Source organism: Xenopus laevis, chromosome 1L, assembly GCF_017654675.1.
Source record: "Xenopus laevis strain J_2021 chromosome 1L, Xenopus_laevis_v10.1, whole genome shotgun sequence".
NCBI classification, from domain to species: domain Eukaryota; kingdom Metazoa; phylum Chordata; class Amphibia; order Anura; family Pipidae; genus Xenopus; species Xenopus laevis.
Window position 1 is genome coordinate 88,465,111 of NC_054371.1, and position 25,341 is coordinate 88,490,451.

The following is a 25,341-nucleotide window of genomic DNA, read 5'->3' on the forward strand; positions in this document are numbered from 1 at the left end:
GACCCCCTTGGTTCAAGAACAGCCAAAGCCATCCAGTCTCATACAATGGGAACAGCCAGAACTGTGTTTTTCCTCCTGACAGGAAGATCCCATAGGTTTGGGAGTACTAGGTATGCCCCTTCAGCCAATACCGTGCATATTATATGCACACTGTCATATATATATATATATATATATATATATATATATATATATATATATATATATATATATATATATATATATAACAAACAAGGGAAAGTTGTGCTCACCACTAGTTTTTAAAATCATTAGGCGGGGGTGCAATGAGGGTGTGACCACAAAAAACATATAGACAAATACAAGATTCCTCTGCACTCAACCCATTATCAATATATTTAAGACAGCGACATTTTGTGCATACTGCTACTGAAAAATGCCTTACCCTTTAAACAAAACAGGGATTGTTTGTCCATATATTGCAATATATTTAAGCTGGCCAACTACGTCAAAGTCATCCCATATCTGGCCAGTCCTATGCTCAATTTTCATCTGATTCATTAAGAATTCTATGGTTTAATTATACATTTTATAAAGGGTAAGGCATTTTTCAGTAGCAGTATGCACAAAATGTCGCTGTCTTAAATATATTGATAATGGGTTGAGTGCAGAGGAATCTTGTATTTGTCTATATATATATATATATATATATATATATATATATATATATATATATATATATATATATATATATATATATAGTATATATATATAGATATATATATATAGTTTTTCAACTGATAATACAATGAATGTGAACAGCCAACAAGCTACAGTCAGCTGAAAATTAATTTTTTTAGAAAAGGAGCATTTTTTGATGTTGCTCTGCTCAGAAAATAAAGTTAGCATTTTCTGCAAAACAAAGTTAGCAGAGCAACATCACAACAATGGGCCTTAATCCTTTCCACATAAAATTAATTTTCAGCAAACTGTAGCTAGTTTCAAATATATTATGATATTTTATAACAGTAGTTAGAAACTGCCAGTATCTTGGAAACTACAGTTGAGATAACTGTAGCCAGTTGGCCATAATGAACAACAGCTTGCCCTGTTGTTTCAAATAATAGCAGTTTAAAAACTGCCAGTATCTTGGAAACTAGAAACAAAACGAATGCAATTGACAAAAGTGCTTACAAGAGTGCTTTGAGCAATTTTACATTAAAGGGATAGTTTCCCTTTTTAAATAGTGTGTGTGTGCGCGCATGTGTGTAAGCATGCAATTTTCTTTTCAGCCCCTACTTTTTTCCCCTGAAAGTATAAAGCACAGATCTAAAAAAGGGTTAGAGAAAGGTGAGTGCTTTGGATGATCAAAATAGAAGTAGAGAGATACATGAGGGATCAGGCATTCTGCTACCACTGTTCTCATTACAGAAAAGCTTGAGCCTTTTAAATCATTTAAAAGCTTTTCACATTTCTTTCAACAAAGGCTGGAGACCTTATCCTGCATTTTGTGACAAAAAAGCATGAGCAGTAGAGTAAATGATTTTAACAGAAGAATGTTCCTAGCCATGTACAATGCTGTGCAAGACATTTGATTCAGTTCAAATGCAGCTGCCAGCTCTTTGTGAAGAAACATGTTGAATGCTTAAATATTTAATCTGTATGAATAGGGATTCTTTTTAAATCATGCACCGAGTGAGAGTAATAAGCAATTACATTAACCAACCCCAGACTTGTAACTGGTGCTTATACTGATGGCAGGATTACACCTCCCAGGAAAAGGTTTGAATCACTTTTGCTGCTGTCTTCTACAACTACATTTTAAAGACATCCGATTGAACTTCAGAAACATCTTTATTTCAATGTTTATTAACATAGAAAATTACAACCCAAGTCAATAAAGACAGAGATGAAAGGTAGGGTATCACGTGGTTATAAAGTGTAAAGAGATGGCCCTCAATAATGTTTTTAGACTATCCTGTTCCACTAACCCTGTGCAGTCTGCTGTTCTCTTCTAGCTGCACCTACTGTCCACCCTGTTTACCCATCCATTCATTAACATACAGTCTCTCTCCAATCCTCATATTTTGATGCATAGTCAAATTTATTGCCCCATCCCTTTATAGTAAATCCGGTTCATGCTGTGAAGCATTCACAGGTCATCCTGTTCCTACAATGTCTTCAGAGCAAAACCTTTTCCTTGAATCCCTTCACATCTGTCCCATACTATTACTGCAGATCCCATCTTATTCCACACATCCCTGCCAGGAATGGTAATCCAGTGCCCCATATTACCTGCATAGACTATACTCTAACTTTCATACCACATGACTCATTTTGTTCCCACCAACCTGCATAACTTCCCTGTCCTCTCCTCCATCCCTGTCCTCTCCCTCCCACATGTGTTGGGCCTGTAGAGTCTATCTTGTACCCCCTTCCCTGCACAACCTGTTCTTCCATCCCATCACTCTATTGACAATCTTTTTTTCTTAAGTTGAGGGCCTCAACCCAGCGCAGTTCATGTTGTCCCTTCCATCCACTCATGAATTATACAACCAACATGCACAGATGGAGCACTCACTGCATGCCCAACCTGTGCCCAACCTGTCCTTGCACACAGTCATTGCTGCTTCATTAATATAAAGTTTTTACATCTTCCCACCATCCATGCACATAAACATATCCTACCAGTCATTGCCCCATTTTGGCTGACAACACAGCCATGTCATTCTCATCAACCAACAGCCTGATCTAGCCTCCTCTACTATGTCCAAAAGGCTCAATAAATAGGACATGTGCTGAACATACCCTTTGTCTATCGTTTAATTAAGAAGAATTTATGTTTTCTGTCATTTCTGGCACTAAAAAGAATATGAATCCAATTTTATTTTAGCACTTACTGTTACTTTTTTAGATAATAAAACCAATTACTAGTTCACTGAGAAGCCCCTAATAATGAGCTGGACAAAGGAAACTGCTTAGAGGATGGAGCGGTCGTGTTTTATAATGGCAAAGCATTGGACCATATAGATTTTAAATTAAAATAATAGGCAAAATGGGAAGTGGGGGGTTGTTGCTACCTTACCATATATGATGTTAACTCATAAATATCTAAGTGCCTGTTATTGCTGTGTAATGTTTAGAAAACTTGGACTGGAATTACAGTTCCTGCTACTCCCAGCAGAACACTTATATGCTGGAACTTCACAACAACTGTTCATCAACAGGTTATTTTCAGTAGGTGCCACAGATCCCCCCCCCACCACAAGCATGTGAAATCCAAACAAGATCAAATAAAAAACTAACCTAACACCCTTGGACCATATCCCCTGGGGGAATGCCTAACCAATATATGGGGAACATTCCACTCTCTATAGATCCAGTTCAAATAAATAACACTAAAACAGACTCTCACCCTGTCTTCTTGACAATGACTCCGGCCCAACAACAACAGCCGGATCTGACACAGTCCACTTCCTAGCGCATTCCTATGTGGCAGCCATTATGCTTTTGGAATCACTTCTACCAGATTACCATTCACCTGCTGTTTTTAATGAACAGAATGATTATTAAAAAAATGTGCTCCCCACTTCAACAGCATGTGCTGTGCAGTGAACTTGGCGCACTTCTGCACCACTCACCTTAGTGTAATGTCTACACTACTACTAACTTTGCAATTCTTTATGCTAATGCAGGAATTGGTAGTGTCTAGGTCTGTCTCTTCCTTCTTTGATACTAAACTTACTTCACCTTTTCCTACTGCAGCAGCCTCCATGCTTTTTCTCACATGCATTTGGTTCCTTACCCTCAACACTCTGTACACTATGTTAGTACTTCCTACTAATGCTGCTTTCAGCGGAACACAAATTTAATATAACTCCCTCAGGTGGTTCCTTAGCACTGAAGGGAAGGGTCTTCAAAGTGATACAGACACGTTACAAATCATTTATAATCTGGGTGCCATTGGTTTTTAAAACTATAGTTAACTGCTGTAGTTCTACAACTTCGAAACAAACACTTACAGGTTCTTTTAAAAGGTTTTATAGATCTTATTACCAGAAAGTACACCATACATTGCTTCCGAGATACTACAGACACAGTCAATTTAGAAGAGCAGACATATTTTTTTCTATTTAATTTTGAAATTTGGCATGGGGCTGTACATGATATCTATTTACCATGTGCCCACAACCATGTTCTAATAAACTCTGTGTACCGCAACCGCTCTGATAAACTTCAGTCACTCTTTACTGCTACACTGCAAGTTGGAGTGAAATCACCCTCTCCCTTACCCCCTCAGCCCTTCAGCAGCCAATCAACAGAACAATGGTCAGCTAACCAGATGGCAGCTACCTCACACCTTTGTTGAAGGATATGTTTGCATTGCTAATAGTGCTTTTTCCTGCTTAGGTGCTATTCTCGTGTCTACCATTACCACTAGCAAGCATGACTTGGGTCTTATTGAAGTACAATAAGAAGGGGAGAAACAACAACTGTCTCACAGCAGTTCCATCCTGAAGTGCTGGCTCAGAATCAGACACAATGCACTAGGATGGCTGCCTCAAAAAAAATACATTTGCTGGTTCAAGAATACAATTTTAAATGGTAGAGTGAATTATGTAAACAGTGTAATGTGGCACTGTGGCACGATCTCTGGCGGGCCCTGAGGGGGAGCAAGCCCTGGTGCAATTGCACCCCCTGCTCCCCCGGTAGTTACGCCACTGCTTTTACATTTGCCAATGTTGCTATTAGTTTTGCTTTGTACTCTTTGTCATACTCAAAAATATACAGACAGTGTCAATTACAAAAGTAAAACTTTAAAATGAACTGCAGGTCATAGGATCTTGGGCAGCTTCACTCTAAAGTTTATAGAGTACATATATGTAGCATGCACAATACATTTTAGTCAATTTCTATCACTCTCTATGTTGTCTTCTCTTGATGGCATGATATATGCACCTGTAATTCTATTCTTCTCCACTTCATACTTAAAGTTAGATATTCTTCTCCCACTTCCTCTAAGAATCTATTTAAAGTATGTCACCAGTTGTGCATGCTTGCCTGAAACGACTAGCCAGTCAGAATATGGGAATACAGATAACTTAAAGGGGAAGGAAACCTAGTCAGCGCAAACCCCCCACCCCCCCACCCGTTTGTTGCCCACCCTCCCTCGTCCCCCCTGGCCTACCCGTCCCGCTGGGCAAATGCCCCTAACTTGTTACTTACCCTTCTGCGCAGGTCCAGTCCAGGGAGTTCACAGACGACATCTTCTTCCACGCAATCTTCTTCCTGCTTTGAACGGCGCATGCGCAGTAGGATCATTTCGCCTGTACGACTTTTGGCGCATGCGCAGTAGATCCGTACCGGCTAAATGATCCTACTGCGCATGCGCCAAAACGCCGTTCACAGCAGGAAGAAGATCGCGTGGAAGAAGATGTCGTCTGTGAACTCCCTGGACTGGACCTGCGCAGAAGGGTAAGTAGCAAGTTAGGGGCATTTACCCAGCGGGACGGGTAGGCCAGGGGGGAGGAGGAAGGTCGGGCAACAAACGGGTGGGGGGGTGGGGGGTTTGCGCCGACTAGGTTTCCTTCCCCTTTAAGCAAAAGTCCTCTGCTTAAGAGTTGTAAGTTTGAGTTGAAAACTCATTAAAAGAGAACTTTGGCAATGCAGCATGTTTATAAACATGCCCCTTGGAGTCAGAATTACTATAAAATAAAAAAGACTGCAAATAAATCATTACCCTTTTCCCAAAAGACACATCTAAAATGATCCCATGAGCCCCTTAATTTTGCTTATTTCTGCAGACATTTGCATTCATGTGTGTATTTATTGTGCCATGGCTCCCCAATTCCAAAGACCTTTTTCAACTCTCTTTAAAGGACCCCTTCCCCCCCCCCACCAAAACCTCCCCCCCTCCCTTCATACCCCTCACAAGGGGTGCCAAAAAGGTAGATCAAGATCTATCAGTAGAACTTTAGCTGGTGATCAGTAGATTTCAAGATACTATCAACAAACAGCTTGTCTTAAAGTGGACCTGTCACCCAGACACAAAAATCGGTACAATAAAAGTCCTTTTCAAATTAAACATGAAATCCAATTTCTATTTTTTATTAAAGCATTCATAGCTGTTATAAACTCATTTAAAAATCTCAGCTAACAATCAAGTATTGTCTGCCCCTCCTCTATGCCTGTGGCATAGAGGCGGGGCAGACAATTACTTTCACTTTCCATTCAGCACTTCTTAGATGTCACTGCTCTCCCCATATTCCCCTGTTCTCTTTACCATTTAATTGTGTAGTCAGGGCATGGGATTGGACATCAGGTCCCCCATTCTGGTGCACAAACAAGATTCTGAGATGATGCAAGGCTTGCCTTAATAACAGTGTCCACAAAATGGCTGCTGCCTGCTTGCTATCATTTTGAATTCCCAGACTGAAGGAAACAAGATTTAAATAATTTATATTGTGTAATTAAAGTTCATTTTGCTTGACTGATGTGATAAAATAGGATTTTGAAGAATTTTTTTGGGTGACGGGTCCCCTTTAAATCACCCTCCTGTTTCATGCTTTTCATTTAGATATTTATTATGTTAAGACAGCATAATAAATAGTTGTTTGATAAATATAGCAATATATACTTTGCATTACTAAAGTTTGGGCAGTCCTGCCCTACACACCATGGTGTATGTTGTTATGTAAGATAAATGCTTAATACAATTTCAGATGAAAAAAAAAAAAAAAAAAAAAAATATATATATATATATATATATATATGGGTGCATGAATGGTAACTTATTACCCAGCAGGACATTAATATTTGGGAAATGGGCAGCACACTCTCTAAAATCACACATGCACTGAAGTCTAAGGAAAATGTGTCCTCATTGGTTTAATTTTTTAAAATTATTCCATTTGTACTTTTTTAAGCAATTAATGCTCTGAGTGCTAACTTCTCTTTGGATATACATATTACATATGTGAAATAACCTATGAGTGCATTCAAATGTACTCCACCAATGTGACATTTGACATATGAGAGCATAATTTTTTTCATTGTTGACAATTCAAATTAATAGAGCCTAAAGTCTGTATCTGTGTGCACATGCGTCATGAATGGATTTGTATAAGTGATTCTATTTATGCAATTGTGCATTTTCCTTATACTGCTGCTCTACCATGTTTTGTGTCTTGTAAACTCTCATCTTCACAAGTATGCACTGTTCTAGGATTAAAGTTTTTTTTTTTAATGAAAGTCTATGTTTTTTATCCATCTATAATAGGTTGTAAAAATAAGCCAGTGGTTCCTAGAACGCACAGGAGGATAAACACCCAAAGGAAAACTCTGTCAATGACCATGGCAACATACTTCCAGTCATCTTCCTCCTGAAAAAAAAAACAAATAATGTTTTAATGTAAATCAGTTGTTTTTGTGTAGGGATGTTTTTATGAAACTGGTTCTTCATATGATTACATTATGCAGGTATGGGATCTGTTATCCAGAAGCCTGTTATCCAGAAATCTCAGAAGACCCTCTGCAATAGACTCCATTTTAATCAAATAATTCAAAATGTTAAAAATGAATTCTTTCTTATTTGTAATAATAAAACAGTAGTTTGTACAGTAGTTTGTACTTGGGAAATAGCTCATAGTCCAAGTTGATCCAGGGACTAGTCCGATTGTCATTTTGGAGTCAGGAAGGAATTTTCCCCCTCTAAGGCAAATTGGAGAGGCTTCAGATGGGTTTTTTGCCTTCCTCTGGATCAACTGGCAGATAGGTAGTTAAAAAAAAAAAGGTTGAACTCGATGGACATGTGTCTTTTTTCAACCTTACTTACTATGTTACTATGTTGATCCGAGGGAAGATATAATTAATCCTTACTTGTAATAAAAGAATATTATTGAATTTAATTAATGTTTAAATTATATTAGAAGACTTAAGGTATAGAGATCCAAATTACAGAAAGACCCCTTATCTGGAAAACCCCAGGTTTATATCTGTATCATCAAAAGATAATATATGTATTTAATCAATATACATATTTACTATACTTACATTTTATTAATAAAAGATAATTGAAGTGTAACCTAAGATTTGACAAAAGATTTAACATTCTATCAATTATATAACTGGGTGGATATATCAGTTAGTCTTTAAAAGCGATGTCTGTTTCAATTCAGGCTATGTGGAAGAGGTGGTAATGCAACAGAATTTCGGAGCCGTGTGCACTACAAGCTCATTGTACCCATTATTTTTTAGTAATACTTATCAATTTCTATAGTAACATGTCAGTGTCGCTTTAAGGGACACAGCAGAGCTGATAGCAAACACATTCACAATCCTAAAAAAAATCATGCATAATTTGCCCAGGCTAAATTCTTTGTATGGTATAATAGTTGGGTCATATAACAGAAAAAAATCTCCTACTTTTTTGGTCATTCTTAAACTCTTATGAAATGTTTTGATAGGACTAAAATGCTACTTTTTGTACAGTGAGTAAGTAAGTGTTTTGGGATGTGCAAAGTTATTTTGAACCCCAAATCACTGTTGGTATGAACTCTATGAAAATTTACGTTTACCTCTTTCCTGTCGTTTTGATCTCTGATATTTCCTGCCATGAACTGAATGCTGTCAACCACCTCAGTCATCTCAGATGAACACTCTTGAACTGCACCATTAGAGTCCCTTTGTTGTCTCCTTCTAATCCTGGAGCTTCGTTCTTTTGATCTCATGCAATGATAACAAGACTCGTCATCAAACAACTCCACCTCAGCACTTTCAGAGTTCACCAATTCACGTGATTTCTCACAGATTTTTTTCCTGTTTCTTTTAGAACAAGGCCGGTTCTTCTTCTCTACGGTTTTTTTCATCATTAATAATTTTGGCAGGCGTTTCAAAAATACATCCTTAACCCACCTGGGCATTTTGTGGGTTGTTGGAGTCCTGTAGTGAATATTTAGAACAAATACTGTAACTACAATGGACAGGGTTACAAAAATCATTGTAAACAAAAGATATTCACCCACAAGTGGGATTACAAGGGAAGTTGATGGGATAGTTTCAGTTATGACCAACAAAAACACGGTTAAGGAAAGAAGAACAGAAATGCATAAGGTAACCTTCTCCCCACAGTCTGATGGGAGGTAGAAGACCAGAACTGTTAAGAATGAGAGAAAAAGGCATGGCATTATTAGATTTATCGTATAAAACATGGGTAGCCTTCTGATATAAAAAGAATATGTTATGTCAGTGTAGATTTCTTCACAGCAGTTATACTTAATATCATGCTTGAAGCCAGAAGCATCAACTATTTCCCATTCACTGTTCTCCCAGAAATCTTTCATGTCCACTTTTGACCCAATGATGGCAAGGTCAATTTTAGCTTTATCATATGACCAGGATCCAAACTTCATTGAACAATTTTGATGGTCGAAGGGGAAAAAAGTTATATCCATTGGGCAGGAGCTCTTAAATATTGCAGGTGGATTCCATGTTATCAAGCCATTGTATTTGACTAAAGCTTTTGTCTTCCCTTCTACTTGAAAATCCCCAACAGCACTGCAAAAAATCAATAAGGGAAAATTAGTCATTTTAAATGAAACACAGTTTACCGTTACCACAGTTATTTAAAGAAAAACATACATACTTGTTGTATAAAACAATATCAGGCTTCCATATTTTGTGTGCTGGAATGCGCATAAATTCAATTCCATCATATTCTTCAGGATTCCACTGCAATTTATAATCATTCCATATCTATGAGACAAAATCATAACGTTTTATTTGTAGCGTGTTCTATATATATATATACTAAGGGTACAAAGTATGTCCTATTTTAAAAGATCAGAATATAGGTATTCCGTGAGGAGTTCCATGACCACATACAAGCATAGGACTACTGGCAGAGTATTTCATATAGGACATGATGATTTCTGGTATTTTAATATTCTGTAAAGGTACATAATTTCTTACAAAGCACATATTTGCCATTTTTTTCACAAAGCACACAAGTAACAAGTATATATATATATATATATATATATATACATAAAAATTGTAGAACGCCTCCTGCACTCACTTATCTGGGTTTGTTGCCCTGGTGCTAACAGAATATATGTATAAAATCGAATGAAAGCTGTTGCACAACAGGGTCTTGCAAAAAAAGTAATTATTTATTATTGCACAGATCGACGTTTCGACCCTCACTGGGGCCTTTGTCAAGATGACAAGATGAAACGTCGATCTGTGCAATAATAAATAATTACTTTTTTTGCAAGACCCTGTTGTGCAACAGCTTTCATTCGATTTTTTTATATATATATATATATATATATATATCTATATCTATATATATATATATATTGTGAGACACCAGCTGAAGTAATAAATGGTGTCTGTTTTACCTATGTTTCTTACCAATACATGGTGAGGGACTCCAGGGAATAGTTATAGGGAGAAAACCAGCTTATGGGCTTTCTCCAAGTTATTTTGATTTTCTGGTCTGGGTCCTGGAGTCCAGAGGCTTTGTATAGCATTGGGTGGGATGAAGCTTCCATTACGGATTTTGTGCCAGGAGCATGTTCAGCCGACTGAATAGTAAAAGGAGGTTTACAATTCAGAACAGGGAGAAGGGGGAAGAGAGATCAAGCTCCATAAAACCAAGCTAGCCACACTCAATGGGAGAGGTACTGAGACTTAGCAGTATTAAAAATACTTAGCAGGCATTGAAAATTCCTGAATGTTTGTATTTATTCCATGCTGAAGTATGCTGTTTTAATTTTTTCACTTGACCTGTATTATTTAGCTGAATAAATGAGCAGGCGCGGCCCTGTTTACAAACTCCACTTGCTGTTTACTCCATGGGGCAAATTTACTTACCTCTGAATTTGCGCTAGCATTGCCTTCGCCGTACTTCGCCAGGTGTAGATTCGCCAGGGCTACGCAAGATCCAAAGTTTTTTTCAAACTCCTATCTACTTTATTGCACTTCGCCTAGTCTGACCTGGCAAAATTAAACTCTGGCGAAAGAGGTAAGGTTCAGAAAAAAAACGTAGTAAATTTGCGTAGTTTCGCCCCTACGCCAGATTGCAACTTCGCCAGGCATTAGGGTGCAAAGTTGCGCTAGTCTATCTACTTTACTAGCGAATTTTCGCCAGGGACACTGTTACTAAATTGGAGAAGTGAGAGAGAGAGAGAGAGAGAGAGATGAGCCGCACTTACAGGACTTAAAAAATAATAAATATTGATTTATTTAAAGTTTATGACCAACGTTTCGGCCTCCACCAAGGCCTTTTCTCAAGGTACAGAAAATGGTAAAATACGTGCTTTAAATACATGGAATGGCGGGAAAAAACAGCAACACTCTTAATGACGTATAATTTACGTCTGTCAGGGAGCCGGGAGCTCCCTCCAGGGAGGTTGTCTGGATCAAGGAGGAAGCCCTCTTGAGGGAACAAGGTCGCGGTATCCAAAGGGTTAAACGGAGAATAGTCAGGATCAGGCAAGAGTTCACAGGCAGGCAGAATACAAACAAAGTCCAAAGTCCAGGCAAAGGGTCAGGATACAAGGCAGGAACAAGATTAGGCAATAAGGCACACAGGAAACCCAGGATATGCTTCAGGAAAGTAATCCTATTCTTGGGCGCCATTCTGGCGTCTAGTTGGCGTTTTTATTTTCAAATTTGGCGCCATTCTGACGTCATTGACGCTCTTGCGCCGACGTCGGCGCGCTGACGTCATCGCCCGGCGCCGCTACCCACGTGGCGGCCATGGGCGCCGCCATTTTGGGAGCGACGCCGGCGAAGATGGACGCGCCGCCCGGAGCTCCTGGGCCTGCTCCGGGCGGCGATCGTTACAGTACCCCCCCCCTCACGGGGGGCCTCTGGACCACCAGGACTTGGCTTCTGGGGAAACTTGGAATGGAACTCCCTCACCAGACGAGGAGCGTGAACATCACGGTGTCCTTCCCAGGAGCATTCTTCAGGGCCAAAGCCCTTCCACTGAATGAGGTACTGAAGGGACCCTCTGGAGATTCTGGAGTCTAGGATTTTCTCCACCTCGTACTCGAGTTGACCCTCCACAGAGATGGCAGGAGGAGGAGACTGACCGCCAGAGAACCGGTTGGTGATGGCGGGTTTCACCAGAGACACGTGGAACACGTTGGGGATTTCTCATCTCTGGTGGAAGCTGGAGTCTGACAGCCACAGGGTTGATTATTTCCAAGATGGGAAATGGTCCCACGAATTTTGGACCCAACTTGGGAGATGGTATCTTCAACCGGATATTCCTGGAAGAGAGCCAGACATTATCACCCACCTTGTAGAGAGGAGAGGATCTTCGACGACGATCCGCGAAAGTCTTATGAACAAGAGCACTCTTCTCTAGGTTCAACTTGGTCGCAGCCCAAATAGCAGACATATGGGCTGCGGAGTCGTCAGCAGCCGGGACGTCAGATAGCACAAAGTCTTGGGGAAAAGCTTGAGGATGCTGACCATACACCGACATGAACGGAGACCTTCCTGTAGAGGAATGACAAGCATTATTATGAGCGAATTCCGCCCATGGGAGGAGATCAGACCAGTCATCCTGGCAGAGGGATACGTGGTTCCTCAGGAACTGCTCCAGGGCTTGGTTGACACGTTCAGCTGCCCCATTCGTTTGCGGGTGGTATGCAGATGAAAACTGAAGAACAATTCCCAGGTCTTTGCATAAGGAACGCCAGAACTTGGCAGTAAACTGGGTGCCTCTATCGGAGACGATCTCCACCGGGAAACCATGCAGGCGGAAGATGTACTGGATAAATAGCTGGGACAACTCCACCGCAGAGGGCAACTTCTTCAGAGGGATGAAATGGGCCATTTTGGAGAAGCGGTCAATAACAACCCAGATCACAGTATTCCCACCGGAGGGAGGAAGTTCGACAATAAAGTCCATAGAGAGGTGCGTCCATGGACGAGAGGGTACCGGCAAAGGCTGTAACAACCCACTGGGGCGGGAATGGCTAGGCTTAGAAGTGGCGCAGACATTACAAGCAGCCACAAAGTCCTTTACATCCTTGCGGATATCAGGCCACCAGACTAGGCGCCTCAAGAGTTCAAGGGTCTTAGCCGAACCAGGATGTCCAGCTTGCCTGGAGCAGTGGGTTTGTTGCAGGATGGCCAGGCGAAGTTCTGGAGGGACGAAGGCCATGCCAATCGGAGTATCTTGAGGAGCCGAGGACTGCCCAGCCAGAATCTGGTCGGCAAATTGGGGATACAGAGAGGCAATGATCTTGACAGGTGGAATGATTGGTTCCTGTCTCTCAGGGTCACGGTCCACCGGAGTGAAGCTACGAGACAAGGCGTCGGCCTTCAGATTTTTGGAACCTGGGCGAAAAGTCAAAACAAAGTTAAATCGGGAAAAGAAAAGGGCCCACCTGGCTTGTCTGGGATTTAGCCTCTTGAGGGACTGTATGAACTCCAGATTCTTGTGATCAGTGAAAATCTGGACAGGAATTTCAGAACCCTCCAGGAGGTGACGCCATTCTTCAAGGGCAAGCTTGACTGCCAAGAGTTCTCGATTCCCGACGTCATAGTTCTGCTCTGCGGATGAGAACTTCTTGGAGAAAAACGCACAGGGGTGCAATTTTCCATCAGAGGAATGTCTCTGAGACAGGATAGCTCCGGCTCCGACTTCAGAAGCATCAACTTCGATGCAGAAGGGTAGTGCAGGATTGGGATGTCGAAGAACAGGAGCGGACGTGAAGGCCTCTTTCAAGGACTGAAAGGCTTCTATAGCAGATGGAGGCCACAGGCTGGGTTTACCCCCTTTTCGGATGAGGGCCAGGATAGGTGCAATGCGGGAAGAGAACCCCCGGATGAACTGTCGATAATAATTAGCAAATCCGATGAATCTCTGGATTGCTTTGGTACTCAGTGGGAGAGGCCACTCCTGGATGGCCGACACTTTCACGGGGTCCATCTCAAATCCCTCTGGAGAGATAATGTATCCTAGGAAGGGGATCTTGGATACCTCGAAAACACACTTCTCCAACTTGGCGAAGAGAGAGTTCTTCCTCAGACGAGAGAGTACCTCCTTCACCTGGGAGCGATGACTTTCAAGGTCCTTGGAAAAGATCAGGATGTCGTCCAAGTATACGACTACGAACCTTCCTAGGAGATCTCGGAACACATCATTCACAAACTCCTGGAAGACGGCAGGGGCATTGCATAGGCCGAAGGGCATAACGAGATATTCATAGTGCCCATCCCGAGTGTTGAATGCCGTCTTCCATTCGTCACCCTCCCGGATGCGAATGAGGTTGTAGGCCCCCCGGAGATCCAACTTGGAGAAAATCTTTGCCCCTTTCAGCTGGTCAAAGAGCTCGGCAATCAGGGGCAGAGGGTATCTGTTTTTCACGGTGATCTTATTCAGACCCCGATAGTCTATACAAGGCCGAAGGCCTCCGTCCTTCTTCTCCACGAAGAAGAACCCAGCCCCTGCAGGAGAGGTAGAAGGGCGGATAAACCCCCGCTGGAGATTTTCTTGGATGTACTCCTTCATAGCGGTAGTTTCTGCAGGAGAGAGAGGGTAGGTGCGCCCTCTGGGGGGCATAGCTCCAGGCAGGAGTTCAACCGGACAGTCGTAGGAGCGATGTGGGGGAAGGAACTCTGCAGACTTTTTACAAAACACATTGGAAAATCCCTTGTAAGTGGAGGGCAAAGTCTTTAATTCCGCAGAGGAGACATTCACCTTCTCGAGGGGCTTTGGCGGAAGGCAATGTTGCAGGCAAAATAAACTCCAACGAGAGATCTGCCCAGTGGACCAGTCTATGGTGGGGTTATGCAGACGTAACCATGGAAGACCCAATATCACTGGAGTAGAAGGACAGGGGATGATGAAGAATGAAAGTTTTTCTTGATGCAGCGCCCCAACTTGTACAGATAGTTCCGCCGTGAACTTTGTGACGAATTCAAACTCCAGGGGTTTGTCATCTATGGCAGTAATTCGCAGGGGAGAAGACAATGGAAGCAGAGGAATCCTCATGCGTTCGGCAAAAAAGGCATCCATGAAATTGCCATCCGCTCCGGAGTCGAGGAAGGCCCTTTCGAAGATAGACTTACTTGCCAGGTGAATCTGCAAAGGAAGGAGAAGCCTGCGTGAATTTTCTTGATACTTCTCCAGAGAACCTCGAGTGATGCCCCCTACATGAGAAACCTGAGACATACCTCGGAGTACAAAACTCTTGGCTTTGGCAGGACAGGCGTTGGCAAAATGGGAATGCCCACCACAGTATAAACAGAGACCTGCCATACGTCTTCGGAGTCTTTCCTGCTCGGAGAGGCGAGTCTTTCCTACTTGCATGGGTTCCTCCAAAGGAGACGTCGACACATGGGTCACAGGAACAGCGGGTGTTTGCAGAATCGGCCTTTGAAAGCGAGGGGCCAACATGGGAGAAAATCGTCTACTGCGCTCTCTCTCCACCTGGTGCTCTCTGAGACGAGTGTCCACCTTAATGGATAGAGCGATCAACCCTTCCAGGGTGTCAGGAGTCTCCCTGGAGACGAGATCATCTTTGATGCGGATGGATAGGCCTTGGTAGTATACAGCCTTGTAAGCGTCATCACACCAGGAAGTCTCCGCCATCAGTGTTCGGAAGTCTATAGCATACTCATTGACACTGCGGCTTCCTTGCCGGAGCTGCAAGAGACGGGCAGGGGCGTTCGTAACCCGACCTGGAGCATCAAAGACTATACGAAAAGCTTGGAGAAAGTCTTTAACATCAAAAGTCAGCGGGGAATTCTTCTCCCAAAGAGACGTTGCCCACTCCAGTGGCTTGCCTTCCAATCGAGACATCACATACCCCACCTTGGAACGCTCGCTTGGAAACTGTGTGGGTTGGAACTCAAATTGAATTTGGCATTGCGTGGCAAATCCCCTGCAGGCTTGTGGGTCCCCACTGAAACGAGGGGGAGGTGGAATGCGAGGCTCACCTGTCGGGTAGCTTGTGTTCGTGGGGGCTGCCGCCATGGGGGGATCCCCAGTAGGTGGAGCAGCGGAGGACGCAGAAGGCACTTGAGCCAGCAGGACATCGAGTGCTTGCCCAATGCGAACCTGCTGGTTTTCGTAGTCCTCCATGCGGGATGCCAGTCCGCGGAGCGCTCGTCCGACATGAGGTGTGGCTTCCTCAGAAGGATCCATGGCCCAAGAATAATGTCAGGGAGCCGGGAGCTCCCTCCAGGGAGGTTGTCTGGATCAAGGAGGAAGCCCTCTTGAGGGAACAAGGTCGCGGTATCCAAAGGGTTAAACGGAGAATAGTCAGGATCAGGCAAGAGTTCACAGGCAGGCAGAATACAAACAAAGTCCAAAGTCCAGGCAAAGGGTCAGGATACAAGGCAGGAACAAGATTAGGCAATAAGGCACACAGGAAACCCAGGATATGCTTCAGGAAAGTAATCCTATTCTTGGGCGCCATTCTGGCGTCTAGTTGGCGTTTTTATTTTCAAATTTGGCGCCATTCTGACGTCATTGACGCTCTTGCGCCGACGTCGGCGCGCTGACGTCATCGCCCGGCGCCGCTACCCACGTGGCGGCCATGGGCGCCGCCATTTTGGGAGCGACGCCGGCGAAGATGGACGCGCCGCCCGGAGCTCCTGGGCCTGCTCCGGGCGGCGATCGTTACAACGTCAATGCCCAGTGACTATCATTAACATAAATCACATTAGCTGTATACTATGTATATTACCCACACTAAAGATTAAACCATCAATTACCTATACCCCTATATCACACCTCCCAGTTAATCATTATCATGATCTTAAAAAGGTTAAAAAGTTAAAAACAAAGCAAGAATGTAACACATTTGTTTTATCAAATTGATATTGTTCTAAGTGTTACTAAATGTCTTAGTTTGAGGAAGTTCCTAGAGTGAAAGCAAGAAATGTGCCTCCCCTGTAACCCGATACCTATTCTTCCACACTATGTGTAGCGAATACCCAGGTATCTCATACCTGCATCCTGTTGTACTATGGTTACTCCTCACCGCTTACTAACAGTTTTCCCTCAACACTGTCCTATGACTACACTAGGGACTGTTACCTGAAACCAAAACTCGGGCATATAGATTACAGAGAATAAAAATAAATAAAAACAAAATAACAATAAAAATAAAATAAAAACACCCTAAAGTACTCCTTTCTATCATACACTAATAAGGAGTTAACGGAAATCACGTGAGTATCTCCCCTTGGACTATATGTACTTGTCTCCCATAGTAAATGAAAGAAGTAACATAACGTGCACCTTATGGTTTGAATAGGGACTATGACCTACCTGTATATCTTTTTTTGTAAATAAGTAACTGTCTCTGATATGTTTGTGCAAGAGACGTGACCCAAACTAAGAAAGGCAGGGTGGCGTTAATGTTGCTGCTGTATCTGCTACTTAGTAACCACAATGGCATTTCCTGTTCTAGAATCTTAAATGTTTGGCAGACATGTGTTTTATGATTACCTGTTCAGCTTGTGAAAGGGCACCATGCTGGCCCGAAACGTTGCAGATGCAATTTTTGTATCAACAGGTCGTATATGATGCTTATTTGTGAACTTTTGTAAATTTTTAATACACTTTTTTCACTGATTTTTCAAAAGCGAGTGCTGCCTCCTTCTTGTCTGGATACGTTGTATATTTTGTGTGGGAAGGAAACGGAACTTCTCCTTTGAGGCTTTGCACCAACAATCACTAATTAAGCTGATATTGAGTGAGTGCTGCTAAATGCTTGTTTTTATATATATATATATATATATATATATATATATATATATATATATATATATATATATATATATATATATATATATATATACTATAGATATAACTCATGTTTTTATCCCCAAATGCATAGATTCCTGCTACTTACATGACGAAGCCACAAGTTTGTTTCCAGGATCTGGTTAACTTCATCCTACAACATAAATTCAGTTTCATGAGGATATAATATCGTAAAACCCTTCATAATTGCAGTACCAATACTGAACATGGAGTTAGACACTGAGGACCAGATTTATTAACATGATATAGGGTTGGGTGGTATTATTTGGTACAGGTATGGGATCCGTTATTTGGAAACCAGTTGTAGAGATTTACATAGTAACCTAGTAAATTGGGTTGAAAAAACACTGTCCATCAGGTTCAACATTTTAAGTCTATATATAACTTGCCTAATTGCTAGTTGATCCAGAAGAAGGCAAAAACCCCATTTGAAGCCTCTTCAATTTGCCTCAGAGGGGGAAAATTCCTTCCTGACTCAAAGATGACAATCGGACCAGTTCCTGGATTACGAGAAGGCCATCTCCCATGGGGGCAAATTCACTAAAGGGTGGATTTTTCACCAGCAAACGATCCGCCAAACTTCACGCCAATTCGTTACTAGTATGCAAATTCACTAAAATGCGAAGTTGCATCTTAGCAGCCCAATGCTGGCGAAGTTTCACTAGCATTAATTAGTCAGCGCAACCATTTCACAGCGATCTTTCACTAGCATTCAATTCTGCCGAGCTTAGGTCAATTTGAATAGGGCCAGTATATATAGGTTTTATGGAAGTCTTTATTAGAGATGTTGATGCAAAAGCTCAAGCCACTTTTTATTACAAATATCCAAGGAAGCAAAATAAAGACAAAAGAGATCCTCTAATGTCCTAGACATGAGCCCACCCTAAAACAAATGTGGCATGCCCCTCAGATGGTTGGAAAAAAATGTTAACACAAAAATCTTTACTTTTGAAAGCAATCCAGCTTTAAAATATGAAAAAATGAGGATGGAGTTTCATCTTATCAGTTTGCCTGGTCTAAGGCGGTGAAGGAAGCTCTGGCGAAAGAGGTAACATTCTGTAAAATTCTAACTTAAGTGAATTTGCAGAGTAATGATCGTTCACCTGAGCGAAAATACACCTGTCAATAGGGCGCAAAACTGTATATTTCTCTAGCAAATTGTCGTCTACGCCTGTTAGTAAATTGCCGATGTCCCTACGGAATAGATTTCTGGGGAATTTTTGTTAGTGATGACCACTTTGCCCCTTAAGTAAATCTGCCCCATAGACTCCATTGTAATCTAATAATTCAGATTATAATTTTTTCCCCCTTTCTCTGTAATAATTAAAAAGTACATTGTACTTGATCCCAACTAAGGTGTATTTAATCCTTATTGGATGCAGAACAATCCTGGTATGTTTAAATTATAATTTAATTCATTTTTAGTAGGTTTAACATATAAAGATCCAAATTATGAAAACATCCCTTATTCGGAAAACCCCTTGTCCCAAAAATTCTGGAAAACAGGTCCCATAACTGTATTGTGAGGGACTTTTAGCAGTGTCATGGTATGATTGGATCAATGAATTCTGAAAGTGGGGCAATAGTAAGAGAGTATTCAGTAACTTGGTCTTACCACATTAACGAGCTGTGTGATTGCAACTTCAAAATGTACCATAACAGGATCAGACACATTTTCTACAGGTCTGATATACTGGTTGTAACGTGCAAACAGTTTTTGGAAAAGCCTTTCTTCAGTGTCACATTGCAAGGAACCTAGGAGCAACACAAACAATGCAGTTATTTGTGGCACACAAAATACTTTTGTTATATTGGCACAGTAGTATTGTGCATTCCAGTAACTACATGATTTCTCTAGAGCGATACAGTTTAATTTGCACTATGAATAAGCAACATCAAACAACAATGCTAAGGCTAGTTCTGTTTGGCTGATTATATTTTTCTGTACCCAATACACAAACCTATAGACTGTACCAGATTGTTTTCTGCAACATCATCACAACTTGTTTTGATGGCTGAAAAATCAACTACATGTATCATGTGAGCAGACAAATATTATAAATGGTTTATTATTATATATTATAGTATTATAATATACAGTATAGTATTATAAATTATTATATATTAATATGTTATCATTATTTGAAAAGATGCAGTTTAGTACACCACACTGCAAAGTAAAGTTATCATGTCAATAACTAAACAATTTAATTTTGTATAAAGTTTAGGCTTACATTTTTAAACAAGTCAACAAAGAGAAAAAGTCCAAATGTTAACATGAATGTTAAACTGCACAAGTGTAGTTACTGGTATAAACCAGCAAATAGTGTAAATCAGCAATTAGATTGGATTAAAGACATTGATTAGCAGGTTTATTAATCTGGCCATACTGAGCAGAATTGTGTGTATAAAACAAATAGCCAGAATACACTGATCTGGCCTATCATTACGCAATTGAAATTGCAAGATGATTCCCATGCCCAAGTTGATAAATATAAATTTGTCTTGCCGAGCTTTCCTTGGCAGACTTATCACACACAAAATGTCTTGCCGAGCTTCCCTTGGCAGACTTCTGAGAGGAACATCAGCTGGGGGACCCCGGGCCAAATACGAACTCTCAAAGCCAGATCAATCGGGCAAGGTTCTACACAACACGTCTGCTTGTAGAAGTCCCGAAGCCCCCTCCGCCGAGTTCTCTTTTTATACTGTTGTAACAATAAAATAATCAATTATAACAGAATTTGGTCAGTATCCTAATTGTGGACATATACCAAAATAATGGCCATACACCCAGAACAGTGACCATGAGAATTACCATGAGAATGAAAACAATAGTTGTATGTCTAAAATTATAACCACGTGAATGAGATATATGCTTCCTCCTTGATAAACATGTTTATATGTTTATGAGTTGATTACCTCAACTCCTGCTGTTCCCTTGTTTCCAACTAATGTTAATATATCTATATTAATTACCTCAACTTCTGCCATGTCTCATTTGTATCACAACATTGTCGAACTTATTTTAAAATAGTGTATAGCCCACTGGGTAATTGCATATGATTATGCAAGTATGTACTTGGTAATGGATATACACACAAGCTCAAGCCTTCCCCAGTCATTTTCCTAAAGTGCTCAATATCTAAGATACAATATACTTTTTTTTAGTCACATTGTCTCCATTGACCTTTTTTTCTTCAAACTATCTGCTTATACACTACCTCCCCACTCCTGCGTCCCTTACTTTCATCAACAGCTCATTGGTTCTAAGCATGGTCTTATCTGCCCCACTGCTGGCATGGACCCCCAATGGGTGGCACAGGTTTGGGTAAATCATTTCTGTAAAAATTCTGTATGGACCTAGCTTGTAAATTATAAACAGGGAAAAGTATTCCCCAAACTGATGCCACAAAGTAGCAAACATGGAATTATCAATAATGTTACTATAAGATGCAGCTTTAAGATAGATTCATCTACTCTATTGTATTTTTATTTTATTTATAAATTATTAATGACTTCTATGAATCATTCATCTCTGCTTCAGAAGGTGGTCTTCACTTTTTCTGTGTTGCTGAGCAAAATAGTAATCCTCTTTGGATAACCTCATAAGCAAAAGGTGGCTCTAAAGATATTAAAACATGGAAACTGAATACGTTTACAAACATATGTCTTTCTGAAATAGCAAAATACAGAAGTCATACCTTCTTGTAAGCCAGAGCTAGTATACCATTCGTTAGAAATCTTTGAGTACATAAGTATGTATAAGTATGTTCCCTCTTATAGGAAAATCCATAGACTGAGAGGGAACCATTATAGTTTCCCAATGAATCTAACTCTGATAGGAACTATTTCCAATCCCTATTGTAATTCAAACCCTACCCCCCGACCTTGTGTCACTGTGAAGTGTTGGATTCTGGAACTTGAAGTCCCTCTGCTTTCCAGATCATCCCTATATCACATGCTATGGGAAGGGTCTTCAATTACCAGAATCCATCAGTTCAAAATGGAGGGTGAAGAAGGTGTTAAATTTCAGACATAAACAATTATGGTGTCTTCTCAATTTTCTAAATGGCTTGGTTGTGTTTAGGAGCTTTATGGTTAAAAGTTTTCTCAAAGTGCGAGTCTCAGAAACTCTCCCATTGCTCCACCTAGCTCTCCACAGTAAGTGGCCCACATATAATTACTTATTCAAAAAAAATTTCGATTAGAAATCCTACCTACAAGTGACACAAAATCAGAATACAGGTATAGTATCCATTATCCGGAAACCCGTTATCCAAGGCCATCTCTCATAGACTCCATTATAATGAAATAATTCAGAATTTTAAAAAATTATTTTTCTCTGTAATAATAAAATGATACCTTGTACTCGATCCAAACTAAGAAATTATTAATCTTTATTGGAGGCAAAACAATCCTACTGGGTTTATTTAATGTTTAAATGATTTTAAGCAAACTCAAAGTAAAAAGATCCAAATTATGGAGAGACCCCTTTTCTGGAAAACCCATGGTCCCATACCTGTACTAGTAAAATAGGGTAATTGCTGTACAATTGTTGGTGTTCTTAGGGCTTTGTAGGTACTGGGGAAAATGCCTGTAGTAAGATGTCAAACTAGAGGTTTTCATATATGGTTGCATCTTGTCCACTTACCATTAAATAATAATAGGTACTGGCTCCTTATCACGCTCCCTGCTCTACCAGATGCTACATGTTACTGAGGATATTTAGGTGCATATTTACATTTTTAGTACGGGGTAAACAGCTGTTCAGGTGCAAATTACAACAAGCCAGAGACTCAGCTGTTACTGCAGTTGACTGGGTGGTGGTAAATAAAGTGACTCCATGTATCCATGTGCGTTGATGTGCCTACCTATAGTCATGATCACCTAAACCAAGAGAACATGCAGAGTACCTAGCATAGGGAGTACTAGTGGTGCAACAGTAGAGGACCAAGTCGTTTTTTAGGGCCTTGCAAATTAATATTTTACATGGTTTCTTTTATCATGGAAGGACCCAAATGTTACACATGTACTGGAACCCAAAGTAAAAAAACTTTAAAGGGCAGCCATACATTTTCTTGCATTATGGAATAATGTTATCTAACAGTTTCCTTTAAGGATTTATTCCTAATAATGCTGGACTACAGCTCTCACCATACTTTAAACTTATACACATACAACTAACATGCCCCCCTTTTATTCTCCTTCAAGCAAGCCTTTTAAAGTTGTATATAATGAACAGATGAAGTGGAAAGCAAAAGCAGGCTTAGAAAGCTTTTATGCCTAAGCCACATAAACTTGATATGACAAGTGGAGCAGATGTTATGCAAGGTACTCGAGACTGTTAGGACTTTCCCTTAAGTCTTAGTTTAATGCATGGCTTGACCAGATTAAAATTTTATTGACTATGTTTTCTTGGTCCTTTAACCATTTCAGTGCGAATGCATTAATTCATTATATTGTTCAGCATCTCAGACAGACCGAGTCTTTTAATTTAAAAAACTGCCCTCCCTTTGCTCCTTTCTATTGCAGGAAAAAATAAACTAATAATATATAAGGAAAAAAATTAGAGATACTATATAGTGATAGTTAGAGATAGTAAACAACAATGATTCCTTCAAAAGAAATTCGGTAACCATAATAGTAGAAAACCACATTAAAACACTATATGTTGTTGGATCTGATGTTGTTTAATCATACATATACTCATATTTTTTTTAAAGGCCATTAAACCATATACCTGCCATATATCAGTTTGTAATATTTGGTGTAATATTCACATAATTATGTTCCTTACAAAGTCACATGTAACCTTATGTGTAATATATCTATAGACTAGCAAAATAAAATAAGATATCTAGAAAGTATAAAGAAAAGTGACATCCAATTTACTCTAGTTATACTATCTACTATTTCCATGAGCTTTCTTGTAAATAACAAGAAAATACATACAAGGCAAGTATAACTAATTTATGAGACATTTGGTAAAATTGATAAAAATTCTGTCAAACAGATTTCCGGACTTACCTTTCAAGCCTGCCAGCAGAGTTAATAGCAGATAGCAAAAGGATTTTTCAGTCCTCAGGAAACTATGCATTTTTGTACAGTTAGCAAAGCAAGTCGGTGACCATATTCAGGATCATGCAGGTATTTGATATTCCCCTGGAATCGATTTATTTCTTTTATCTTCCAACACTACGTTCAAGCAAAGAAATGCACTGGAGTCATTGTCCTTCACAAAGGTAATTGGTTGGTTTTGAAATTTGTGCTCTTTCAAACTGCTTCCATGGATATTTTCTTCACGATCAAAGATTTCCAGAGAGAAGTACTCAAAGGCGTACATGAAAAAGAATAGAGCCCAGAGGGATACACGTATGAATGTTACATAGGAAAGAGGAGCAGGCAGAAGTGAACCTGTTTGTGTTTAAAGCCTGTCCTGAAAGAACTGAGCTCTGATCTCCTCGCAGCTCTTCTGAACTAACCAAGCTAATAGCTTTTCAAGAAGCCCATCATTTCCTTTTAGGGACCGTTTTATAAAGCTGTGCAAAATGATTTACTCCAAATACAGTTAAAAGTAATGTAAAATAAATTATTTATTATAAAGCTTTGTACTTTTTGTTAGGTGGGATTTTTTGTTGTGCATTGCAATTCCAAATCGCTAAAGTTAATAACTACATTTATAGATATAATACATAAGGTGTGTATTATATATTTGAGATTTTTATCCCCTTTACAACAAATTACTTGGGAAAACAACAAGTATTCTGTGTGAAACTTTAGTACAAATGAAAGGTATGAGTGCTGACTAAACTCTTGCCAAACTTTAGTACAAAGACATGGGGAAAAAATGTAAGATTTAAACAGGTGCAAATGTAAACAAATACGACATAAAAACAAATAGTTTTGACAGGTATTTAGTATTTCCTGATAATAGGATAAAAGCAACAAATTTACTTAATGGGTCATTATAACCCTTCTTCAACATGAGTGCAACGGATATGGTTTGTGAGGAACATACTTTTTGTCTGTTGTTAGTGGTAAGAAATCTTTGGTATTTGTTATTTCTTGAGGAGGAACAGGGCAGACAGAAAGACTGAAGTTACTCAAAGACAGCTGGTCTATCTAAGATCTTCTATGGAAGTGACATAAATAACAGGTCTAGGTATGGGATCTGTTATCCAGAAGTCTGTTATTCAAAATGAGCTAGAAACCAACAATATAATTATATATAGTAAATCATTCAAACAAAAAAAAAATTCAAATAAGTGAGGCCAACAACCCAGCATAAATTCATGCTGAGGTGAAAACAACAGTTTTTTGTTATTTAAATATATTTTAGGCAGGTGCCGTTAAGAAGAAGACCTGGACAGAAATATATAGAATGTTAAGATAACTGGATAAATGGCAATATTTGTTGTTGCAGATCCCTAAAAATGTATTGCATCTTGTTGCAAATTTATTCTCAATTTATTCACAACCACCACTACGGAAATACAGATTTAATATATATAAACTGTCAGAACAGATTATGTGATAGCAATAATGTGTCTCATAACTGCACAGGTTTTTAAAAAGGTAAA

At 40.0% G+C, this 25,341-nt stretch overlaps 1 protein-coding gene across 1 annotated transcript; it reads right to left on the reverse strand.

Annotated features, from left to right (window-relative positions):
* Positions 1 to 7,220: 7,220 nt before the first annotated feature.
* Positions 7,221 to 23,892, reverse strand: chrna6.L (cholinergic receptor, nicotinic alpha 6 L homeolog). The gene is made up of 6 exons (XM_018252934.2): positions 23,789 to 23,892; positions 19,377 to 19,516; positions 17,850 to 17,894; positions 9,602 to 9,711; positions 8,535 to 9,513; positions 7,221 to 7,340 (listed from the first exon to the last, which is right to left on the reverse strand). The coding sequence occupies exons 1-6, from the start codon at positions 23,856 to 23,858 to the stop codon at positions 7,221 to 7,223; spliced, it is 1,464 nt and encodes a 487-aa protein (XP_018108423.2). The 5' UTR covers positions 23,859 to 23,892.
* Between the last annotated feature and the right edge of the window lie 1,449 nt (positions 23,893 to 25,341).

Bases quoted from the DNA above. Each gene is read 5' to 3' on its own strand.
- chrna6.L (XM_018252934.2), bottom strand. From the start codon at position 23,858: ATGCATAGTTTCCTGAGGACTGAAAAATCCTTTTGCTATCTGCTATTA. The intron at 9,514-9,601 runs GTATGTATGTTT...GATTTTTTGCAG, and splicing joins GATATTGTTTTATACAACAA to TGCTGTTGGGGATTTTCAAG. The intron at 7,341-8,534 runs GTAAACGTAAAT...TTTTTTTTTCAG, and splicing joins ATCAAAACGACAGGAAAGAG to GAGGAAGATGACTGGAAGTA.